This window comes from Hipposideros armiger, unplaced genomic scaffold, assembly GCF_001890085.2.
Source record: "Hipposideros armiger isolate ML-2016 unplaced genomic scaffold, ASM189008v1 scaffold_397, whole genome shotgun sequence".
NCBI lineage: Eukaryota > Metazoa > Chordata > Mammalia > Chiroptera > Hipposideridae > Hipposideros > Hipposideros armiger.
Window position 1 is genome coordinate 279,916 of NW_017731747.1, and position 26,852 is coordinate 306,767.

A 26,852-nucleotide genomic window follows, 5' to 3' on the forward strand; every position below is an offset into this window, starting at 1 on the left:
AATAAAAACAACACACACCTCAGGTGATTTGTGACTTTCTTTCAAATCCTTGAGAGTCTAGAATAAAGGCCAATCTCCTTAGTGTGGTCCTACAACATCTAGCTCCTGCCATTCTAGTTTCATCTTCCACATGGAACTTGGCCGCCTACCTGCCACCCTCACCAGCCAACCTGCTCTTCCTTAAACACCTGGGCACCCTCATGTATTTTATTCCCTTTGCTTTCTCTACCATCATCACAAAGTAGTTTTTGAAAATGCTATCTCAGGGCCTTTGCACATGCTATTCCCTCCTATCTGAAATGCCTTTCCCTGTTCAAATTCTATTCATGCTAAAAGTCTTAGATGTATACTCAAGTCATATATATATATTTTTTTCATTCATGCACTGGGAAGCTTTTCACAATTCCACCATTTCCTTTTTCTAAGCCCCAGATCACCTCTACTTCACACAAACCTCTATTATCACTCTTATCACATTAACATTTTTATATCCTTTTTGACAGTGGGCTCATGGCTAGCAGGGATATATTTTTCCTTTGCATTATCAGAACTCTAACCAGCACATAAAAGATCATCTTACATTGGTAAGATGACTGACTACCATGACTACCAATAAATGCTAGGTTTTATGATCCTTAAAGAAATGTAATGTCTAATTAGATATGAAATGCAGATATTTAATTGGAAAGCTATGTATGCCATTTGATCTATACTTTACCTACTGATAACAGTTTTGGTATTAGAAAAATAAAAAAATAAAAAAAAACGTAAAGCTCATAGATCTACAATTTACTCTGCTACCACATCAGCCCATGCATAACCCACCTCGGCACCTACAATGCACTCAGGATACTGACTTGTCTGTGTTTACCAGTACGCTATTGAAGGGCAGAGGCCAAGTCACACCTATCTAGCATACTTCCTAGCACGTGGTGGAGCAGTCATGTTTTTAAATTTTTGTTCAAAATACATCACACGATAAGATATTAACAATTGTACTTGCATATTAAACACAGCATGCTAAATTACTAAAAAGTAAACTTAGGTTACATACCAAAAGTCCATTCTTAGGTTGGTTACATGGTACACAAAACACATGTTACCAAAAAACTGATATTCAAGGGCAGGCTGAGTGGCTCGTTGGTTAGGAGTTGGCTTGGGACGCCAGCTCTGAGCAACAGGGCCCAGGTTCAGATCCCACATGAGGACCAGTGACGCTGCGCCCTCTACAGCTAAGATGGTGAACAGTAGCTCAACCTGGAGCTGGGCTGCTGTGAGTCACCAGCGACGGCGTAGGCTGCAGTGGGGCTGCTGTAAGCTACTGTGAGTGGCCAGCAGCCAGTGTAATCGGCCAGCAGCCAGGGTGAGCTGCTGTGAGCGTCCGCCCAATGGCCAGAGACCGATCTGCCTCAGCCGGGAAGAGCGCAATGATAATACCAACATGGGCCAGTGAAGCAATGTCCTCCACAACTAGACTGAAGAACAAAAGGACAGCAACTTGTCTGTTCCCCTTCCCTAATTCTGTTCCCCTCCCCCAATTCCCCAATAAAAATCTTTTTAAAAAAAAAACAAAAAAACTGATATTCAAGATTAAGACTGCATTCAGAGCCCATTTCATAAAATCTTATTTTACCCACATTTTGGCTGAAATTTTTCACATTTGGGGAAAATGCAGGATGGGATGCTATAGATTTACTTTTTGCTTAGTGTTCTAAAAATGTATCTAAAGAATAGATATCATCGACCCTCCACAAAATGTGTAGCCTGTGGCCACCACCTGTTTTCTATGGCTGGATGGGGAAATGTCAGGAACAAGGAGAGATTGACCCAGCGGAAAGAGAGGCCTGTGTGTTATGGGGTGGAACTGGCCGTCTGATGAAGGCTCTGGGGTTCCATGCGAGACACTCCCCATCTTCCTGTCTTTTTCCCATCCAAGGAAACTGGGACTAGTGCAGGTTGGGTTAGGTGGGCAAGTCTAAAGGGGCAATTCAGCAAGATGCCCTGACTAGGCGTGGGCACACATGGAAAGCCTAAGCTTGCAGGACCCAGGGTGCCTGCAAAGGCAGGCTGGGACATGGACTAGCACGCAAATCCCAATAAGCCATCATGTCACTCCAGAAACCTCAATGATACAGAGAAGGGATGGGGCATAAAAGGGAGAAGAAGGCAAATGAAGATTAGAGATGAGCCCGGCATGTAAATAGAAGGACTGTTTATGGATTTATAAGGTATAGAAGATCACAGAAGTTCTCTGGAAGTTTATTTGTGGAAGACAATAATAGCCAAAAATGTATGACATCATTTACTTCTCAAGAGTACTGATGAAGAAAAACAATAACAAACCTAGTTCTTTTCATTTTCCAGTAATTTGGATTTCAAACAAGTGGAGTTTACTCTATTAAAATTCAACATCCAAAAGTAAATCTTCAGAAGCAGAACTTTTTGATGTTTATGTACCTATAAATACGAATGATGCAGATTTGGAGGCCTATGATATCAGATGACAAGACACAGCCCAAGCTTGAGCTCTTGCTAATTAAACGAATCAATTAAGAGGCTACAGTTGCAACTGTGTAGCTGCTGTTCTATAGTAGCAATAACAACTCCACGGGGAGGTCTTTTACTACATTAAAATGCTGTCCTCCACAACTCCATCTGATATTATTAGAAACAGTTATTTGTGTCTTGCTGTCATATTAGTAGCAAAGGCAAATTATGAAAATACGCCGACCAGAATGGTCCCAGTATGAGATCAGGTTGGGTTTTCAGCCTCCAAGGGAACAATTGCTGAAATTCCAAAGTTCCCCAAAGTTCCTTAATGGAACTGATAAATCTATCAGCACAGCATCCATTTAGAAACTAGGTAAGGGTCACATATTTACATACTTTCCTGCTAAGCTGATACAATTCAACTAGATGAATTATCATATTAAGTTTACCCTCCTGAGTTAAACTGATGGAGTTCAAAATTGTTTTCGATGGTTGTCATTAATCGCTGTTACTTCGTAAATGCTTACTTTGAAATCTAATTGTGCTAGTGTATCAAGGGTCATATTAATAGCATATCTTAATGGTAAATCTTTGTAAAACATGTTTATTCTACTGATATTACCACTCAAGCCTTCTAGGCTAATAAGAAATAAAGTATATTTATTATCAATAAAAACTTAATTTAAAATGTATAATTTGAGATTTAAATTAGCTTTAAGAACTTCAGCATGATCTGGTCTCATTAAGATCTCTGGCTAAGCTTCAAAGACATATAATTTGATAGTTCCTCAAGAGTCCTTGGGTAAATGCCAACAGCACAGCTATGAAGAAACTGTTCAATGTAGTCTAAGCTAATTTTCTCTTTCAGGCAATCTGCATTGTTTTTACAAAAAAAAAAGAAATCAGTCTTACTGAGATATATTTGACTTAATAGTATTGTGCTTTAAAAATAATGGCACTTTAAAAATTAAATATAAACAATGCTTACAATACAAAAATTTGGAATAAAATGGTAACTTTTGCATTCTTAAAGTAATAAACTATTCATCCGTATTGTGAAACATATTGCAAATAAAGAATTCTGGTTAAGTACAATATTGGACCTCTTCCATTTCTTTGTGAGCTTATATTATACTGTCTGACATACACAAACTTACAGCTTCAACCAAAAACATGCAACGAAAACAAAACAAACAAAATCCAGACAATTTACATTTCAAATAGGCATAGATATCCTGGAAAAATTCTGAAATATTTAGCTTACCAACTAAGGGTATAATATATTATGGACTAAATGTGTGTTTCCCTCCAAATTCATATGTTGAAGCCCTAAACCCCAGTATGATGGTTTTTGGAGGTGGGGCTTTTGGGAGGTGATTAGGTTTAGATGAGATCATGAGAGTGGGGCCCTCAGGATGGGATTAGTGCCCTTATAAGGAGAGACCAGAACTCGAACTCTCTCTGCCATGTAAGGATAACAGCTACACGGTGGCCACTTGCAAGCCAGGAAGAGGGCTCTCCCCAGGACTCTGTTAGTACCTTGATCTTGGGTTTCTCAGCCTCCAGAACTGTGAGAAATAAATATCTGTTATTTAAACTACCCAGTCTCTGGTATTTTGTCATAGCAGCCCGAGCTGACTGAGATAGTTGTACTCAGCAGCTGCTGCAAAGAGCTCCCTGGATTACACAGTAAAGCAATTTGTTTTTAAGACACTCTGATGGTTAACACCTAGACTTGCAAGTCAGAGAAACCTGGTTCTGTACCTTGGTTCTACCAGTTATTAGCATAGAACAGTCATTTAGCTTCTGTGTGCTCTTTTGTCTTCCAAAACTCAGGCATTCCCTTCATCAGTGTTTCGGCGTGTCTAAGTATGGAGTACACAACACCAGTCATATAACTGGTGATAATAGGTATGAAAATGCTTGGAAAAATAAACGGTAGTACTCAAGTCTGATATTTATTAGGCATAGATTGAAGAAAGAATACTCTGTTTATAAAACATATTTTTAGGTAAATTGCCTGAGGATTTTTTAAACTTTTCATATGTACCAAATATGCTTTCTTGCCTATATAGTGTATACTGGGTTGAATAGTGTCATCCAAAAATTCATGTTTGCCCAGAATTTCAGAACATGACCTTGTTTGGAAAGAGGGTCTTTGCAGATGTAATTAGTTAAGATGAGTGTTATTGTACAAGGGTAGACTCTATATTCAATGACTGATGTCCTTGGATTTATGTAAATGAATATACACAGACACAGGAAGAAAGCCATGTGAGGATGGAAGCAGACACTGGAATGATGCAGCTACAAGCTAAGGAACGCCTGGAATCATAGAAGCCAGGAGATGTGCAGGAAACAGATTCTCCCTGGGAGTTTCCAGAAGGAACCAACCCAATCCACACCTTGAGTTCAGGTTTCTGGTCTCCTGAACTATTATAGAATAAATTTCTGTTATTTTAAGCCACCCAGTTTGTGGTCATTTGTTGCGGCAGCTCTAGGAAATAAACACAGAGTCCTATATACTATATTTGGGGAATAGTAGTAAAATTGATAGATACTGAAGGTTAAAATGGGGACATTCTGAATTTGTTACGTACACCCAAGTCAAGTATGCTTCCCTGGGTCGCAGAGGTACACATTTAATCTCCCAATGCTCCATTCTACTAACTCCGAAGAGTTTGCCTTTCATTATACAAAAACATTACCTGGTAATTTTTAAATAAAGCTCTAACAGCATAACAGGAAGGAAAGACCTTTCTGCTTGGATTGAACGTTGATGAGCCAAAGGCTTTAAAATAGACTGAATAAACCTACTGAATCTTAAATCTATACCTTATAGATGAATCTGAAGTAGATATGGGGTTCTATGAATAGAAGACAGTTCTTTATGTTTCAAGGTTGTGTATTAGGATAAGCTATGTTATGCTTCAGAAATAAATTAACACTGAAATCTCAGTCTACTGAAAGTTGGGGGTTGCAGTGCTCAGCTCCACTATTCAGCCACGGACCCACGCTAGTAAGGTCTCAACAAACAAACACACAGCTTTCAAGGTGGACACAGTGGGGCGCTAGAGAGTTCACACCTGGTCTTGGCTATCTGTGACCACTATAGGGTTGTGACTTCTCAGTGGGGCTCTCGTGTATCTCCATTTCTTGTATCACCATTTCTTGGGAGCAGGGCACTAACTGTTCTTTGTTCTGGACTATTTTCTCAAAGATGTTCATACAGCACACACAGATAGCGTCACCCTCCAGAAACAAAAGGGGAGGCATGCTCACTGCCCATTACGAAAGCCAAGGGTTCCCTAAGCTCAGGTTGCTCTCCTGAACACAACTCACTGTGTGTGTGTGTGTGTGTGTGTGTGTGTGTGTGTGAGAGAGAGAGAGAGAGAGAGAGAGAGAGAGAGAGAGAGAGAGAGAGAGAGCGCGAGCAGGTACCATTCTGCTGTCTTCACTTTGCCCTGTGGGAAACGGGGCTCATGGAAATGGTGCACAAATAATGAGATTCTGGCTACTGTTAGTGCTGTAATAAACTCCTTCATCTCTGACCCTGAGGTCTCATGTCTTCTACCAGCATCCATGAAAGTGCAGTGGGCTGATCAGTCAGTTACAAGTAGGGCAAAACCTCAGACCCTCTATAGTTCCTGACACTCGCTTCCATTCATAGCCCATAATCAGAACTAGTTTATGGTCTCAACCTAACCTTTCTGGCCTTATTATTAAAACTCCAAATGACATAAATAGACTAAATTCATATACTCATGCGGTCTCACTCCTTAGAAAGATGGATGGGCAAAAGGTGTTAAGAGGTACTTCACGGGGGCCGGCCGAGTGGCTTAGTAGATTAAGAGCTCGCTCAAGAGTGCGAGCTCTGAGCAACAGGGTCGCCGATTCTATTCCTGGCCTAAGCTGAGTTGCTGCTGCCAAAAAAAAAAAAAAAAAAAAGAGGTACTTCACAGAGGAGGAGACTCAATGGTTGATAAACATAAATGGTTAATAAACACAGGAAAAGATGTTACGACTCATTAATAATCAGGATAAGCTAATTAAAGCCACAATGAGGACATTATTCCACTGGCAAAAATTAAGAGGTATGATAATATCAGGTATAAGTGAAGATGTGGAGTAAAGTGAACTCATTCACTGCATATTTCATGCACATAAACCCTAGAAAAACTCTTGCATATGTGCAATCTGGATACATGTACCCATATACTAGATGTTTGCAGCAGCATTGAGAGTTACAAGAAAAAACAACAACCTGGAAACCACCCCAATGTCCAGTAACAGTAGAGATGGGTCTACAAACAACGCACAGCAAAATAACCAAGTCATAGACAATGACAAAGTGTAATTCTATGTATGTCAAGTTTAAAAGGATGCAAAATGAAACTGTATAATATTTAGGAATCAGATATGCAGAAAAATTTAAAAGAAAAGCAAGGAGCAATAAAAATCAGGAAGAAGTTCTCAGTAAAGAGGGAGAAAGAAAGGGTGATAGGATTGGGGAGGGGTACACAGCAGCCTTCAAAGGTAATTGTATATACAGTGATACCTTGGTTTGCGAGCATAATTCATTTTGGAAACAAACTACTTGTATTGCAAGACATCGTTTGTTTACCACGTTAAAATGTATGTGAAGTGTTTGCTCGTCTTGTGGAACATTCACAAACCATGTTACTCGCAATCCAAGGTTTTACTGTATACTCCATGGTGGGTATACAGGTCTTTGTTGTATCATTATTCTTTATAAGTAACTTACTTTATAATTGTTCTTTTACATATATTTTATAAATATGTAAAGTATGTAACATTTTATATAGTATTTAATATTTATATAATAGCTAACAAAACCAAATTTTTAAAATGTAATGTGACTTGTATTACTGAAAATGAAAATAACAAACTGGCATTTTTTTTAAAGGTCAGAGTGAGTAAAAAAAATGAATGAAATTATTTTTTAAGTCTGAACCTTCTCTAAGTTGAAACAATAACATTTTTGAACTTTACTGATACAACTAAAGTACTTTTCTTAGTCTAAGATTAAACTCTTCTTTGAACATCGAAGGGCACATTTTCAATATTCAAAAAAACCCAACTTGTATAGAAAATTCACAAAGACAACTGTGCATTTGGGAAATCTTACTTTTACCATGTGACATGCTACTGCTATTCCTGACCTGCAAGTCTTGGAAGCTGGATCTGCCTTAGATAACTTGTGGAAGCAGCACATGCTAGCTAGAAATCATCCTATTTTGTTGTAAAAGTCCTACTCTATCTCAAAACCTTCTTTCCCTCTTCCTTACCGATCTATTGCTGCTAATAACATACATAGAAAAATGCATGGTAGCCAACTACAGTGGCTGTCCAAACTGGTACATTGTAGGTCTTTAGAGCAATTACTTTAACAATGGACGATCCTGCTCTGTAGAAACTGTGTAAACAAAATGGACACACAGCCTCTTTGGGACTTGTTAGCATGGACTCCATCATTTACTAGAGGAGGAGAGTAGTATCAACTACATAAGATTGTCCTTTCCTCGTCTCCTTTTTTCCGGGTGACTTTTTGTTGGCTGTTTCGGTGGTGTATGTATGTATGTATGTGTGTGTGTTTTTCTTGTAGTGTGTGCTGAGTGCCTGAAGTGTCTGAGAGGGAACAGTAAGGGGCATTTACTGATGGGATGAGCTCTGAGCTGAGGGCTGAGAAATCCAAGCACTCTTCCTTGCTCTACTCACCAACCACAAGTGAAATCTTGGATAAAACAAGTTATCTTTTCTTTTTTTCACCATCTAAACCCCATAAGTTATGTTTTCTGATGCAGTTTCCTTATCTGAGGAACAAGGATTAATCTCTAAGGTCCCAAATGTCCCCGACACTTTGCTTTTTCTTCATTTGGTTCTGTATTTGCTTTCTTCACATTTTCTTTGGCCCCATGCTTGTCAGTTTCATCCATTCATTTGACAAAAAATTATTGAATGCTTACCATACACTAAAAGCCCTGTTCTGAACGCTGGGTATACAGTGATGAACAAAACAGACAAAAAGCCCTATGCTCACGGAGTTTATTTCATTCAAGTGGGAAGGCAGACAATACGTTTTTAAAAGTAAAATATGTAAATTTTAAAGTATGTCAAATAATGATAACTGCTAAAAAAAATAAAGTGGAGGAAGGCGGAAATAAATGTAGGAAAGGTGGTCATAATTTTAAACAGTGTGACTAGGAAGAGGTGGCTGATTGTGGAAAGACTTGAAGAAAGGACCTACGATGCAGATTTCGTGGCAGGAGGTCCGCGCAGAGGAAAGGTAGGTGAGACCCTGAGGTGTGCACCACATGCTTACAGAGCAGCAAGGCCGCCTGACTTGATCTGTATGCTAAAAGGATCACGGTGAGTGGTAAGTGCTACATTAGTGATAGACTAGGGAGCAGGGCCAAGGTCTGAAGGCTTTGGCTGCTGCAATAATTCAGATCAGGGCTGATGAAGGCTTGGGTCAGGACGGGGGTGGTGGAAGTGGTGAAACAAAAAATACAAGGTTTCAGCTCAGGTTGCCATTTTCTGAGATAGGAAAGATTGCACGAGAAACTGTTTTGTTTTTTTGTAGGTTGTGACTAGCAAGAACTCTTTTCAATATATAAACACTGAGAAATCTATTAGAATCCAAGGAGAGAACTCAGGTAGCAGAGACAGCCTAAGCACCCTTTCTAGCATGAGCGCTAAGGTACAGAAAAACCTCCACATAACATAATTCTAAGTAACCATTAAAAAGAAGGACATAGATCTTTACGCAGTGACTTGGAAAGACATACATGATTTATTGCTGCATGAAAAAAATATGTAATTCTATTTCTGGAAGAATGTATCTATTGTTAATAACTTAAATACCTCTAGGGGGTAGGATGCATACTTCTGTGATGGTGAATTCTATGTGTCAACTTGGCTAGGCCACAGTATTCAGATATGTGGCTAAACATTATTCTAAATGTTTCTATAAAGGTATTTTTTTAGGTGAGATTAACATTTAAATCAGCAGACTGAATGTGTGTGTGGGCCTCATTCAATCAGTTAAAGAAAAAGGACCGACCTCCCAAGCAAGGAGGAATCCTGCAGGCGCGCCGTCTTTGGACTTGAACTACAGCTCTTCCCTGCCTTGAAGATTTGAGACTTGCCTCCACAATCACGTCAACTCATCACTGAACATTAACTACCTTCCCTCCTCCACCCCTCCCCTCCCCCTCTACACGCCCGTACACGCACACATGCACACCCTATTGATTTTGTTTCTTTGGAGAACCCTAATACAATTTCTTACAACATGCATTTAAATAATATCTAAAATTTTAAATTAAAAAAGTATGTAATACTTTCCTAATCATAAAAACAAGAATAACCACAAGTCTCAGGTGCAACACTTAAAATTCATGTTCCATAGGACAAATGTATATACATATATTTTAATCCATAAACTTTACTACAGCTCTATACATATATAAACTATAAATGCACATTATTATTAATATCCTTCCTATTTCAATAGATGAAAACCACTCCTCCTTTGATCCAAGCCACAGGCCTCTCCTCTGATATTCTCAATAAACACACAGAGCTAACAGAAATACCCAATGTGAATTTACAACCCAAACAAGGAACCTTAAGGGCATGTACAGATATTTTAAAGATTATAAATGATACCTAGTAAATGAATTCATGGAGAAATATGCAAATACAACAGCAATAAACAGAGACATGATAATTAAAACAAGGTACCTTTTTCAACAGAAAAATTATTTTAAAATTATAATAATATAATTATAAAATTATACATAAAAATAATAACTATAATTTCATAAATTTCATGAATTGAATAAATTTCCTTCAGTAGATAGTTAAATAATTTTGAAAATTATAATACTAGTGAGAGTGCAGTCAAAGTAGTATTCAAGTACATGATGAGTGGCTTTCTGAAGAGTTATGAAATTATTGGCAACATGTATCCTAACCCATAAAATTTTTCATGGTTTTGACTCGACTTAGGATGAAATGTATTATACATTTTTGAAAATATACGTGTTTGAAAATAATTCAAAACTTCAAAAAAGCAAAACACATGAAGTTGTTCATTAGAAAACCATTCGTAACGGCAAAAATTAGGGGTAACTGAACTCCAATATCTAATAGTTGGGATTCATGGAGAAGTAAAATACATCACATCTACTCCTGTGATACAGATTCATTAAAACAATGCTGATACTTTACGGCAATATGGAAAATAATTAATAGGATCTTAAGTGAAACAAAAACAAAAAAAATCAACCTACAAAGTTATGATTCAACTTCATTAGAAATGTGGACTTGAAAGGACCTAATAAAGGTAGAATGAAAATAGAGCAAAAAAACTCACCAAGGTCACTACTTTTTTTTTTTTTTTAAGTTGAGCCATCCTGCCACCTGTTGGCAGCTCAGCGGCAGCTCAGCTCGGGACCATGTGGGAATCAAACTGGCAACCCTATTGCTCAGAGCTCATACCCTTGAGTGAGCTCTTAACCAACTGAGCCACTCGGCTAGCCCCTAAGGTCACTATTTTCAAAAGCATCTGTATATAATACACGTGTTCTTATTTTTATTATGAAAACAGGGAGAAAATCTCTAATAGAAAAAAACCACAATACTCAACAAACTGCAAATATTTTTAAAAACTCTTTCCTTTCTAATAAGAAACTGCTAAAAGGGGCCGGCCGAGTGGCTCAGTTGGTTAAGAGCTCGATCAAGAGTCTGAGCTCTGAGCAACAGCAGTTCGAGTCCCGGCCCGAGCTGAGCAGCCGCTGAGCTACCAACAGGTGGCAGGATGGCTTTAAAAAAAAAAAAAAGAAACTGCTAAAAGTATTTTATCATGGAAACTTCTCTAACACATTATAGAACCTACTTCTTATACAAAAACACCTCATTTAACAGCAAAATAAAACCAGGATGAAGCCAAGGTCAAACACATAGGCTAAAACTAGTTGAATACTTTTGTTCTCTGTAAATTATAAGAATAGACAAAGTAATGATTCTTTCACACTTACCACTGTACCAAGAAACTGAATGCTCATGCTTCCACCAGCTTCTCGTGAAAGACACTGGGAGGAAATAAAGAGGTACAAAATTAATTCTCATCCACACAAAGATGTGTACATAAACGTTCATATCAGCATTATTCCTAATAGCTAAATAATTTGTGTCCATCAAATGATAAATGGATAAACAAAATATGGTATATTCATTTAATATTATTTGGCCATAAAAAGGAGTAAAGTACTGATACATGCTACAACAGAAGTCAGTCACACAGGAACACATACTATATGATTCCATTTAACATGAAATGTCTAGAATAGGCAAATTCATAGAGACAGGCAGTAAAATGTCGCATTTTTGGCTATTCTTTCCAGAAGAATCTCGTCTGCCCTAGAGACTTTCAGGTTGTCAATAACTCCTCAGGCCCCAGCTAGCAGAAGTTGCGCATTGTCTCTTAGTTCGTTGCCTAAGAATACACCAACTATCACATCTTTTCATGAGTGCAGATAATTTTATATAATTTTGTCAAGGAAAGTACTAGAAGAACTTTTTGATGACCCAAGGAATTGGTGGGGGGAGGGGTAAAAACTGGACTTCATGAACCTGTCAGCAGTTAAGAACAAAAGTAATGAAGATATACACACACTTTGGTATGTCCTACTAAAAAACGAAACATCCCCCGAAGTCTAGAGCAGGAGACCAACGACAGAGATTGCTAATGCCAGGTCTGGAATGGTTAGAAAAAGTAGTAGATTCCATGGATACATCCCATAAAGTTGTTCAGGAAAGAGAAGATGTGCTATGGCTTCTTCAGACTGCTCAAGAAAAAGCTAAACTGGTGCTTGGATAAAAAACATCCTTGGAAAAGAAGTGGCCTATACTTTACTACCTAAGTACCAGGTACAATAGGATATAATCCCTTGCAATGTCTTATGTGAAACATGTTGTCAGACTGAGATCTGAGAAACAAACCCACATTGAAGCAAGGAAGAAAAGTTTAGAGAAAAAGAAAGAAAATTTCTTCAGGAAAAGTTTCCACATCTTTCTGACATCCAGAAGTCAAGACTTGTCTAATATGTCTGAACTCTTAAATTACCATTTTCTTTTTCTTGGATAATAGTCTACATACAAAAGTAAATACATCTTAAGTTCCTTATAAAGAAATTGTGTTTTCAGTCAAGTGACTATTTACTTATCAACTGGTCTAAGTCTTAATATGCCATGCTAATTCTGGAAGTGGTCATGCTTCTACCAAACATTTTTTAAAATCAGGTATAAAATACAGTTTAAATTCCCATTTTATTAAAAAGGAAGAAAGATTGATTGGTGGTTGCCTGGGGGAGAAGTGTTGGGAGGAAATGGGGACTGATTCTCACAAGGTTTCTTTTGGGGGTGTGAAAATGTTCCAAAATTGATTGTGGTGATGACTGTACAACTCTGTGAAGAAACTAAAAAACACTGGAATTATATCCTTTGAGTGAACTGTATGGTATACGAATTATATCTCAATGAAGTTGTTATAAAAACTGACTTAGCATTTTTTAAAATATTAATGAGAATAATGGAATTCTTCCATGTCAGAGAGTACTAAAAAAAGAAATGACCTCTATGCTATGCATTTTTTGTTAATAAGCTCAAACTGAATACAATATTGTCTATGCATGTCTTAATTATTTCAATTTTAGTTTAATGATAAAAAATAGATTACTACATAATGCACTGGATTTAAATTATACTTTTTCCACATAATTCTCACCAGTGAAATTGCATTATTTATTCCTAACTTGTTCTTCAAAATTCTTCCTTTCTTGTGCTAATCAAAGAGGGTCACTTAAGATCACTTAAGCCATAGAACCCTGAGTGAATCTCTAAAATTCAGGCTGAGCCCCAGGTTTCTTGATTGAGGGAGGTTAGATCAATAAGAAGGAAAGCAGTTTCATGCACAATGATACCAAAAGGTTTATCCCTACCCTTAAATATTACCAAATGACTTGACTCAACACTCTGACTAGTATACTCAAGGTGGTGTGGTATAGCGTAAAAAACTCAAAATCAGTATTTTTATCCATTAATTTCACTTGTAAGAATTTGTCCTAAGGAAAAAAGTCATGAATGGGAAGAAAAATACAGCTTTAAAAATGTCATCAACAGTGTAGTTGATAGAATCTAAAAATTTCAAGCAATCTAAATAATGAACCAAAGAAACTGGTCAAATGAATGATGGTGTATTCATGCAGCCATTTAAAAATTTTAGAAACATAAAAAATGTTTATAGTATATCTCTAAGTGCAAAAAGAAAGAGCAAAACAGGATGTTCAGACTAAATCTTGTTTAAAATTCTACAGGTTTACATAAAATTCTAGCACAAATAATGCACATAAACAGTTAACTGTTATTTCTCGGTAGAAGATATTAGTTGACCTTTTCTTTGGCTTATCTGTTATTCCTATGCTTCTACAATGGGCATGTATAACTTAATAAAGGCAAAAAGAAATAATGCAGAATGGAATAAAATGGACTCCTTCCTTCAGTGTCCTAAGGGATGAAGAATTGAGTCTTGAATCCTAGGTTCCAATACTGCCACTTCTACTTTCAACATCCATCTAACCACCTATCCATCCATCCAGCGACTATGTGTTAAGCACTACTCGCTGAATTAAGATCCCCCCCCCCCAGGACACTCAAGGAAGGAACAGGATTCTGAGAGAAATATGATTCAGTATGATAAATCCATAGTACAAAATGTACAATGTATTACAGGATAAGAGGCCAGACCAGTTAAATGCCCAGAAAGGTTAAGGAAGACTTGCAGATCAACATTAGAGCTAGGTATTAAAAAATGAGCAGGAATTCTCCGAAAGGGAACTAAAAGAGAAACTTTTGGTCTGATGAGACAGTTTATGAAAATTTCAGATTAAGAAAAAGCATGGTGAGTTTAAGGAATGGTGAGTAGTTCAGTGTAGCCGAGATAATAGGTCTGGTTGATGAAGGGAAGTAGCAAGAAAGGAAACTGAGAAGGAATTGCAGAACCAGGTCACATCTTGCACAGAGAGAGTTCATACTTTACAAAGTTCTTGTGTCTAAGAATTGGGGAGTAACATGTTTATGTTTCAGGAAAATTGATGGTCTGAGGGAAGGTTGAGGATATATACAGGAATCGGGGAGGGATGGGCTGGGAGGCCAAGGAAAATGCTACTGCACTCACTCAGGTGGGAGAACTCAAGGGCTAAGCGAACACAATAGTAGAAGTAAACATGATTCATTCATAGAAACTTAGAATTTGAAAAGCAAACAAATATGAAAATCTACATTTTGTTTTACTTATGAGGAAATTAAAAGTACAGGAACATAAAAAATAATTTGTCTATCTCACAACAGGAGAACAAGGGCCCCAACCCAAGCATTTTGATTGCGCAGGATGGAACGTCTCCACAATGTCTTAGACTTTGTCTGGTCATCAACCAGACGGTGAGTTCTTTACGGACAAGGCCCATTTTCTTGCACTTCCTCCTTAACCCCGACATACGCAGAAACAGAAACATAAGATCAATCTCCACCAAGAATTCTGAAGTTTTTCCGTACTATGAAAGAGTGACCTATGTATCTCTGTGTTTAATTGTCTAGCAGAAGTTTTAACTGGGGAGGATTAATGGTGTAGCTGCCAGGAAATTGGAAAAAGAAATGATGTAGAATAATTTAGGTTATGGATAAGGAGTCCAATCACATGATTGCTGCTACACTGCCGAGGTTTTAACAGCAGTGAGGAAAACCCTCAGAGCATCCCCATTGCTTCCAGACCAGGACACTCCCAGACGGTGGCAGAGAAGAAAAGAAGAGTCACCGGATCCAGTCCATATTACCAGCACAGAATAAGCACCATTAATCACCTCTATAACACAGTAACAGACTCAATCATAACAGTTCTTCAGAATTAGAAATTTTCAGATTGGAAAGTGTGGCTATTGGATTCTGGGAAGATGGCAGCAGTGGCAGTTTCTGAATCTTCCCCAGAAACACTGAAAAGACCTGGTAACAACCAACTTCCCTAGCATCCCAATTGTTGTCTACAAATATCATTTCCCACTCACAGGAATCAAGGCTTCCTGGGAAGATGGCTGATTCCAGGTTTGGGGCAGGAATGAGGCTGCTACGTCTTGTCATATCAGAAAGACTGGGGTCACATCAAAAGACTCAGCATTACAGTATTATAAAAAAAGCGCTTAATTAAATTACTATATTTTGAATGTTTCCCACCTCCCCCCAAAAAACACTGTCTTTCCACAGAAGGTACTGCCAAATACCAACATCAATCCACATGCATATGATTTTACTTGAGCAACTTCATTACCTGAAAGGCATTTGTAGAATTTTGTTAGATTCTTCTCTTGATATTTGCCTTTAGCATGACATTATACTACAGTTTAATCATTTTTAATTGAAAGTTAGGGGGAAGATTCTCAATTGTACAGTTAAATGGATTTTAAAATATGGAGATTTCCTTTGCTTTTACATTGAGGTTTACAAACTGCTGCTGGAACCGTAGTTTGCGTCTTGTTTTAATCTTTTGACAGCCCCTGGAAGTGTAAAAAGCATCTTGATATTAGTTGTGATTCAAATGTTAGTTGTCAAAATGACTTGACCACAGCATGCATTTTGCATGTAAGCGCTGTTTTGTTTTGCAATTTTAGGTTGAATTCATTAAGAAACTATAAAGTCTGCTATATAAGCTCATTTTTAGTTATTCAATGTTCAATAATAGTGGCTGAGGGTGGTTCTTATTCAGAAAGATTTCAGTCTTGGTCCTGAGCACAAAAAATATCACAGTAAACTTTACCACTGCTAAGCCACTGAACTGCTGTGTGAGGGGGACTCAGGGCATTACGTTTTTACTTACAACAGAAATTCCAAAAGCAGCTGTAGACAGATAAAAACAAATGAATGTGGTTATGTTCTGGCAAAACTGTATTTATGGATGCTGATATCTAAATCTCATATGCTTTTCATGTGTGATGAAACATTATTTTCCTTTAACTTTTTCCACCCACTTATAAAGGTAGTTAACCACTCAACCTGTGAGCCATCCGAAACCAGGCAGTGAGCTGGACTTCCGGTCTAAACCATCGGCAGCACTTCCCCCTGGATAACTGCCGCGGTCACAGAAACAATTTCCCCGTGTCCACCACGGGTCCCCTGTGGTCCATCCTCCTCAGAGCAGTGATTTTAAATCACATCATATCATTCTTCTATGTGAAACCCTTCAAAAGCTTCACAATAGGAATTGACCAAAACCCAAACTCTGGCCCATAAAGACTATGTGATCTGGTCTCTACCTTTCTTGTTCCACTCTCATAACTACACCCAAGACACTGGCCTTCCTTCTGGCCTCCACACAAACCAAGTTTTTTCCTGCCTCAGAGCCTTTGCACTTGCCATTCCTTCTACTTGGGACTTTCTGCCCCAGACTTTTGCATGGCTGCCTTCCTTTCCTCATAGCTCTCAACTCAATGTTAGCTATTCAGAGAGAACTTCTTAACCACCCTAGCTAAAGCTACCTTATCCAGTCACTTTCTACAAATTATCCTGTTTTATAGTCTTCATCGACCTTAGGACTCAAAGCACCTTTTTTATGTGTTTACATGTTCGGTATCTACATCCCACTGTCGCAATGTAAGTCTTGGTCACTGCTGCATCATCAAAAGCTAGAACTCTGCCTAGGTCATGTTTGACATTACCTTCTGTGTAAAAGACACTCAAAACATACAATAGTTCCTTTTCCTTACCCCGCAAGGATTAGACTGATTCCCAGGCAAACAGAAATTTTGCAATATGTAAAATGGCAATAGTTATATTTTCACATTAAAAACACAAATTGTATCAATGAATATGTAAACCATAGATACAAGTACAAATAATGTCCCTTTAACTTTGCATTCAGTTTAAAGCAGGTTACAATTGCATACATAATGACTATCAGCCTTTTTTTCCCAAACCACACTAACACAAACTGTATACTTGCAAAGAGAGAGAGAGAGAGAGAGAGAGAGAGAGAGAGAGAGAGAGAGAGANAGAGAGAGAGAGAGAGAGAGAGAGAGAGAGAGAGAAAAGAAAGAAAGAAAGAAAGAAAGAAAGAAAGAAAGAAAGAAAGAAAGAAAGAAAGAAAGAAAGAAAGAAAGAACCCAAACCTAACCTAGCTCAGCAATAAGGATGTAACAGAAAATAGGGAAATAAAATTTTATTCAAAACTGTAATTTACTTCTATACAGGAAACAGGAATATACACTTTTCCCACAGTCTAGGGTTAAGACAATTAGGTTTTAGAATCCACAAAGAACAAAGTATTCAGTGCCTACAATGAGGCATGCCAAAACAAATATGAACTGACCGCTTGATAAGCTAATAGCAAAAAGTAAAAAATAAATAAATAAATAAAAATTAAGACTTTTATTTTCATGAAATATATTCCATCCTTATTAAAATATTTTCTCCAAATATTTTACCTCTTTTTCTATTTTAAGTGGCACTTCATAGCTATATAGACATTTCCTTCTTATTTTGATAGCCTGCTCCAACATTTACAAAATATACTCCTGTTTCTTTAAAGAAAAGAATATTTAAGAAGACTTTGTTAACAAAGTGATGTTAACATGTTAGAATCAAATTCATATAAAATTAGCAAAGTTGCTCACTCAAAAAAAAGCAAAAACATTCACAAAATAATAAATGTTCTAAAAATATCTTTCTAGGATAATAAAATCAGAGGCAATTTCACCCTTAAAAGTAATCTCACTGAACAGTCAGAAGGAATAAATAGTAATAGTTTTCTTTTTCCTTCACTGATTTCCAACTTGATAATATGTTTTAAAGGCCATTACTGTGGGATTTGTCTTATCGGTCTCCAGCGCAGCTGCGTGTATTATTTTCCATGTTTACTACAATCAGTGTTTATACTATTCAAAATTCTCTTCTTCTGGCTGCTACTAAAATATCATTTTCTAGTTAACAGGGAGTAGAGGAGAAAAAAGTATGTGTGGGGGTGGGGAGGAATTCAGAAAGCCATTTTTCTATTATACTAAAATTTTAAAAGCAACTCCAAATCATAAAACATATGCCACTAGAGACAAAAAAACTGCTAGGACTACATTACAAAAGCAGGTAGGCTTGCACCAAAATTAATATTTTAAATTATAGTTGCAAACCCATCACAGCTGCTAAATTATGATGCATTTTTTGAAGCATAGTGAAAGCAGTTATTTCTGTTCTACTGGTGGGCTTGTTTCTAAGATGTGTAACTGGAATTGATGTTTTCGGGAATGTGAAGAGATGGTTAATAATTACAGTTTTGTTTCCTACTTCTTTAGAAAAAAATATCTCTACTTATTCTAAGTTATATATTTAGGTATCCTATACATCCTAAATAGATGGTTTCATATTACATTTGATGACTCTAGAGTAATCATGTGCATATAGCACAAAATAACAGTTAATTACTTCTAAGGGGTAGGGGTGGGAGAAACATCTGAAAAACATGGAAAGCATTTATTTTGGAACTAAAAACATAAGAGGATTAATTCTAAATTCACTATTTTTATACTAGTAAAGTATAAGCAAAAAACATAAGCCACTTCATTTCATTTTCTAATTAAAATATTATTAAATACTTATTTAGCATCTATACATATTAGGGTAAAAACTAGTTCTCAGAGATTGTGGGAGTTATTTTAATCTAAAAAGCTGAGAATAACTTATTTTTAACTTTTCCTTCTCAAGTGTGTGAAAATCAATTCATTTTCTTCAAAAAAAAACAGAAAATAAGGGTTAAATTTAAAAATCTATTTAAATTCTGCATGGACAAGCATTTGCAAATATATCACAGATAGTTATACAATCTGCAAACACAATAACATCTCTTCTATCATATTCATGTACTTGTATAACATTCTATATTACATAGGGCCACTGAGCATTTTAAGTTATCATGTTATATAATCTATTTAACACTGCAATCAATTCACAAGTAATCCATTTAATCTGGTATTCTGTAGTAAATAACATGAGATTTCTGTGACACTATTCCAAATTTGTCTGCTTTAACATAGAAAATTAGTTCCACTTAGCTGACTATCAATGACCTATTCAATGTAGAATGCAATAGTGCTGCAGTCAGTCAGCTTTGTACTATTATTTATAATAAATTTATTTTCTCCGGAAAATATTTAAACAAGAATATGAGAACTAAAAAGAAAACAGCCTTCAAAGGTACATCATGAATAGCAGCTTCACAGTGCACAAATGCAGAAATTGTTAGACCTTAGCAGGATCTCAAGATATTTTCAAAAGTATTTAGCTACTCTTCAGGCCTGTAGACAACCTGCTGTGAGCAGGTGGATAGAAGAAATCATGCCACACAAAGAAACAGGCCAATAGCAGTTAGTGGGCTCTGCTTGCAAATGTTCAAACAACATGACTACGCAAAATGAAAATCTAGTATGTAAAATGCTAACAAGAAGCAATATATTAAATCCCAGTGGACAAATTACATTGCAAGAAATGAAAAACTATTTGAGTTGTTTAAAGTAAAATTGAAGAGCCTCTTTCAAGCATAGAAAAAATTGCTTCACAGTAATAGAGTCATAGTAATAAAAAAAAAAAGTTCTATTCATCCCGCACGTTCCACACTACGAAGATGCTGGGTGTATGGAGAAACCAGAGTGAGCTCAACACGTATAGAACACAGCAAATCTTTTGTTTTGTTTCAACACTTTAATTATATGCTACAGGCAGAAAATCTTTCCATTTCTAAAAAATAATTCTAAATTTTGTTAAGCTTCAAAATTAAAATTTTAAAAGGCGGTCAACTCGATGAGAAATTCATCTTCTGTTTAAAAATGAGTCTAATTCATGTATTTCTAATTTTAAATAAGAAAAACCAAAATTGTGGTTAACACATGGGGGAGCACTAAAAAAAATATTTGTATTTTTCTGCTAGAAACACTCTCTAATTATAAAAGGTTTTGTTTCTAACTGCGTAACCACTAGTCACACGTGGATATTAAGAACTTGAAATGTTACTAATGCGATTGAAAAACTAAGTTTTCAGGTTAATTTAATTAGTTTAAATTTAAATACAGAAGCGGTTTAATATATTTTTCTATTAAACACAACTTCATTGTTTTGTTAGGGCCTAGATGTCACTTTAATTGTTCCATTACTTAAAGTTATTGTTGTACACATGTCAGGTGTTATGTGTCATTTCTGGTACCACATTAATAATTTTTTTATACTGTTTCATGTAGAAATGCCAACATTTTGGATAAATTGAATTAAATAAAATGGATTAGTAAAATTAATGTCACTTGTTCTTTCCTAATGTGCCTAATAAGAAACTTAAAACTGCACATATGGCTCGTATTAGATTTCTTTTGGAAATGCTGTTTTATTCCACAGCTTTTTAAATTAGTAATTTGGAAATCAGAATATATCTTCTGACAAAAATCATGAGAAATGGTTTTTAGTTTCTTAGCCTTACCACGAAGACCTATTTAACAAGCATCGTTACGGACAGACTCAACATTTGCAATGAAACTAGTAGGAAAGTGCTAGTATATAGCCAACATAAAAAAAGAAAATAAATGTGAAATTCTATTATTTTCCTTGAATGACAATATTTGAGAAAAACTTGGTTCAGTTATTATATGGAAGAACTAGATTAAAAACTTATAAAAATTGTAAACAGGACCTTTAAGAGTTTTCAATGTTTATATCCCCAGTTCTTTATTATAAATGATTTCATTTTAAAATATATGACTTCCTCCTTCCTTTCAGATAGATGCATCACTAGCTCTATACTTAAAGTTATTAACAATTAGAATTTTTGTCCAAGAATATGACTTTCTTGAAGTCAGAAGGGAAGATGTAAAGCAGCTAGCTGGATAAATTGGAGTGCAGGGTGTGCAAAGTGGACTGAACTGAGCGCTAGATAATTAGTGACACTGGGCGAGGGACTGCCCAAACAATGCGTGCACAAACCTCTGAGAAAGGAAATCAGGGACAGCCTGAGAAGGACCTTTTTCTATACCTATCAATACCTGTCACTGTTAGTCTTAAGCAGCTCAGGTGCTATCCAGAGCAAATGAGGAAGGTAGGAAAGACATTTACTCAACTGGAAAGAAACATACTTGATAAGCAAGATACTTCAGTGGGCAGGTCCTTGGGAGGCCTCGTTTCTCTTTGCTCTCACAAAAATTACAGTGATTCTGCATCTGCAGAGATCAACGAGCCATATTACCTAATGGAGTATGGATTCTGCCAATGCTGGAAGAACAGGAATTAAAGAGAATTGATACAATGGCTAAGAAGGCTATCTTATGCACATAGCTTAATTTGATGAAGGCTTAGAAAAAAATCTAAATCTTAAAATGAAGGTATAGATAAGACAGAGTTATTTGTGAAGTTAAAAAATGCAAGGTGACTGTCCATTCATTCATTCATCCACTCATCCATTCATCCACAGTTACTGAGCCTCTCCATGTGCCAGGAATTCAGCAAGTCAGTGAGAATTCAAGGTCAAGTCAAAACTGAAGCAGGTAATTTCGATCAATTAAAGGAAGTTAGTAACCTATACAAATTTGTTGTTCAAATGATGCCAAAACACAACTTATTTTTTTTAAACTAATGGATAAAATTAAGCTCATGAAGTTTACCAATAAAAACCAGGAAAGCGAATAGACAATGTAATCTGATTGGATGAATAGGGTTCCTAAAGCAAAAGTATGCTTCCTCCCCAAGTATTCCATCATCTAATCAGATAAAGATGTGAAATGTTACTTTTTATGTAATCACAGGGATTCAACAATAAAACTAAATAGCTGCTAAATACCGATTTATCCTTAAGGAAGATGATAACTAGGCTACCTGGTAGGATATGCTAAGACACTGTGAAACCAGGATTTGTCCATCTCCCACTTCAAGAGACTATGACAGAAGTTAAAAATTAATTAGAGGAGGTTGAAGTCTCACGCTAAGAATTCGAGGTTGAACATTTTAAGCCAAGTGAGAGGAATTTCATGAGATTCACTTGGTTTTCCATGTATCTCCTGGATTTGGAGGGACACATAGAGAAGATAAGTAATCCTTTCAGTGACAGGGCAAGAAGAGAAGCGTTTGGTGAGGCACGGATTTCTAAGTATTAATATTTCTATTGGTTCAGATGTGGATCGTGCAAAAGAGACAGTCTGGGTCATTATGAGAGACCCTGCCCAACAGGAATATCTGGAAGGGTGAAAATAAGGACGCTGATGGGGGTGGCCGGGTGGCTCAGTTGGTTAGAGCGTGTGCTCTTAACAACAAGGTTGCAGGTTCGACTCCCGCATGGGATGATGGGCTGCCCCCTCCACCCCCGCAACTAGATTGAAAACGGCTACTGGGCTTGGAGCTGAGCTGTGCCCTCCACAACTAAGATTGAAGGACAACTTGACTTGGAGCTGATGGGTCCTGGGGAAAACACACTGTTCCCCAATGAAGTAAAATAATAATAATAATAATAATAAGGATGCTGAAGGCAACTGGAAAACACAGAGCAGGCATTAAAGGTTCTGCAGATGAGAAATTCCCCCAGATCTACATAAGAAGACACCAGCCATCTATGGACATTTGCTATGCCTCAAAAGAATGAATAACAGATTACATCTGCCAGATGAACCTAGTTCTTCCTGCTGTGTACATCTCATCTTTACCCCACACTGCAAATTTGGAGAGACCGCAGATAGCAGGTGAGAAGTGGAAAAGGATAGAAGCAACAAAGAAGAAAGTAAAACTCTCATCTCATCTTCCCTATAAAAATGTCTCAATCTAGAAGTTTTAATAGTTTTTACCTGCTTTCACATTACAATGAACTAGACTTTTTAAACACACACGCCCCCTCCAAATAGAATATGGCTTGCTTATTACCTGGTAGCAACTGTACAGCCTATGAGAATTACACATGATTTTATGCAGGGAAAAAAAGAATAAGTTGAGAGAATGGGTTTGTAAGAAAGTTGCTTCTATTTGCACTAAAGAAGTTCCACTTATGCAGTGAAGTGGCTATACTATAAAACAGATGAGGGAAGAGCAAGTATTGGGAAATATTCTGAATGCTTTTTCAATAACTATCTAAACAAATCCTGTTCCAAATGAGATACCACTACCCATTAGGATAGCTATTATAAAATAAAAACAGCAACAACCAGACAGTGACCAGCGTCAGTGAAAATTTGGAGCAACGGAATCCTTGTACATCACTGGTGGGAATGTGAAACGGTGCAGCTGCTGTGAAAAACAGTATGGTGGTTCTTCAAAAACTTAATCTAGACTTACAACATGATCCAGCAGTTCCACTTCTGGGTATATACCCGAAGGAACTAAAAACCAGGACTCAAAGAGATATTTGTACAGCCATGTTATTAACAGCATTATTCACGACAGCCAAAAGGTAGAAAAAACTAAATGTCCATTGACAGATGAATACATAAACAAATTGTGGCATATACATACAATGGAATATTACTCAGCCTTAAAAAGGAAGGAAATTATGATACATGTTATAACATGGATAAACCTTAAAGACATTATGCTAAGTGACGTAAGCCAGTCACAAAACAAGAAACACTATACGATTCCACTTATGTGAGGCACCTAGAGTAATCACATTCATAGAGACAGGAAGCAGAATGGGAGTTGCCAGGGGCTGAGGGGAAGGAGAATCAGAGGTTATCGTTTAACGGGAACAGAGTTTCAGTTTGAGATGATGAAAAAGTTCTATGAATGGATAGTGGTGATGGCTGCACAATTCAAATGTACTTAATGCCACTGAACTATACATCTAAAAATGGTTAAAATAGTAAATTTTATATTTTATAATTTATGTATATTTATACAATTTAAAAAAATGTTAAGTTTACAAAATTGTGTGGAACAAAGAAAAATCTAACAAAAGAGCAGCAGATTTAACCTCAGATCGGTATAGAACTCCAAATTTCTATCATTTTTTCTTGCTTTTAGAAACTGGTACATGATCAGTAGCTGGGTTTGTAAAAACCTAGAATGCAAGGTTCACTTTCAAAACCTTGCTTTAAAGAGATAACCAGCTAACAACGACTGGCAAGGCCAATGAAATATTTTTAAAAAGAAAGAAAAACAGTCAAAGCAGGGGCCCAGTGTTTGTTGGATTTAGGATTTTGTGGTCCTTATGGTACCCACTGTATGTATAGAGCATTCAACAAATTGTCTCAAGTTCTCATCGTCAACTTCTCTCAAACCCAATTGCCCCTTCTCTGCGTCCTTCCAGCGCCCTAGTTTACGATCTGTTACCTCATGAGTGAAGTAATATGATTGTTTTCTAAATGAGCTCCTTCCCACGTCCCCTTAAAACTCTTAACCCCTCTTCTATTATAAAGACACATTAACCTTCCACAACAGCTTTTTGATGAGCATTACTTTCCTTCGCAAAAAAAAAAAAAAAATGTTTCAATGATCTCTCCACTGGTAATTGAAAAGCACAGACTCTTTAATCTTCCATTCATAACTTGGCTCCTCCAATCTATCGTCCCATGCTTAGCTAGCATTATTTCCCTACCTGAAGGCTTTCCAATCTACCTCCCATTTCACGAGCATCCTTTCCTTAGGTGGATCTCAAATATCATCTGATACCCTTGGTCTGCAAAACACATACACAACACACCCTTTTGAAGTACCATATTTGCCGGCATATAAGACGACTGGGCGTATAAGACGACCCCCTAACATTTCCACTCAAAATACAGAGTTTGTTATATACTCGCCGTATAAGACTACCCCCTCTTCCGCACACCTTCCACACACCAAATAAAAGGTAAAACAATATCAGATTTGATTTGGCCCACTGAAGTGCAAACAAGCGTATTGTATTTCGTGTCACCACATAACCGTTTTGGCGATGTTGAGCCACCATGTCTGCTACATGTTTTTCGAGTTCTGGCCAGTGTGGGGTGCCTCTTCTTAATGCACACTTACCCCTTGGCATACTCTTTAATGCTTTCTCATTTGATTTCCAGTCCCGAACCATCTTTTCTGTTACTCCATATTGTCTTGCAGCAGCACAATTATTATTTTCCTTAGCAAAGTTTATAACTTTCAGTTTAAAATTTGCATCATACTTCTTTCTTTTGGCTGGTGCCATGATAGGGATGATAGGGGTTTGACTGGTCGACATTTTCTATGCTGTACTGTACAATGGTGCAGTATTGTGGTTGGCTGTTGGCTGTATACAAAGCCTGATTTGATTGGTCCCTGCTCCCTGTTTGCCCGCCCTGTCACTATAGCAGTCTGGTCCACCCTTGCATCAGCATCTCCCTGGGACCTCACTAGTGCGCAAGTGCGAGCTCTTCAACATTCTAACAGGCACCATGATAGCGCAAAATCGCGAATCTTCAATGCATACGTAAAGAAATATACGGTAACCCGAATTTACCACACTCGCAAAATCGCACACAGCCGACCATACACCCAGTATGGTATCGCGATTCACGATTTTGCGCTATCATACTGGGTGTATGGTCGGCTGTGTGCGATTTTGCGAGTGTGGTAAAATCGCATAACAGCAAAATCGCATAACAGCCGAGCATACACCCAGCAGCGCTGCTGATGCCTGAACGGTATGTGGAATGAAGTGGGCGGGCATCGGGAGGCCACTATGGCACGGGGCAAGCACTATGGGCAGTCTATCTGAAGTGTACCTAGCGTATAAGACGACCCCCCACTTGGAGGCATATTTTTCAGGGCCAAAAAATCGTTTATACGCCGGCAAATACGGTAGCTAAGGATTCCCTAGAGATGAAAAATGAAAGGCAGTGATTGGCACAGAGCTCGTGACAGCAAATACAGTGACCAGAGCTTCATATTAAAGGGGGGAAAAATCACCTTTTTGTTTACACTTAATTGAAAAATACTTCACAAAAACAATAAGCCTCTTAAATAATTCTGGGGTTGGAAAGGTGAGAGGGCGTTAAGCTAGTAAGGGGAGAAAACCATGACTGTAAGTAGTGCTGGCACAACTGGTTATCCATATTTTAAAAAGTAAAACTGGATATTAATTCATACCATACACAAAATCCCAGGAAGATTAAGGATTTAAATGTGAAAAAGCACGATTTAAAAGGTTTAAAAGAAAATATAGGCGAGTATCTTTATGAGTGTGGGAGTAGAAGAGGATTGTTTAATCCAGTACAAAATACACAAACCATAAAGGAAAAGATTGAAAATTCTAATATTAAATCTCGAATTTAATCTTC

The 26,852-nt window shown here is 37.1% G+C and overlaps 1 protein-coding gene across 1 annotated transcript in view; it reads right to left on the reverse strand.

The window, feature by feature from the left end:
• The window catches only part of PCCA (propionyl-CoA carboxylase subunit alpha), a 353,425-nt gene that overhangs the window by 53,867 nt on the left and 272,706 nt on the right, over nt 1-26,852 (reverse strand). Inside the window, exon 21 of the mRNA XM_019663655.1 lies at nt 11,556-11,609. Coding sequence (XP_019519200.1) covers nt 11,556-11,609 — 54 coding nt within the window. The remainder of the gene's footprint in view (nt 1-11,555; nt 11,610-26,852) is intronic.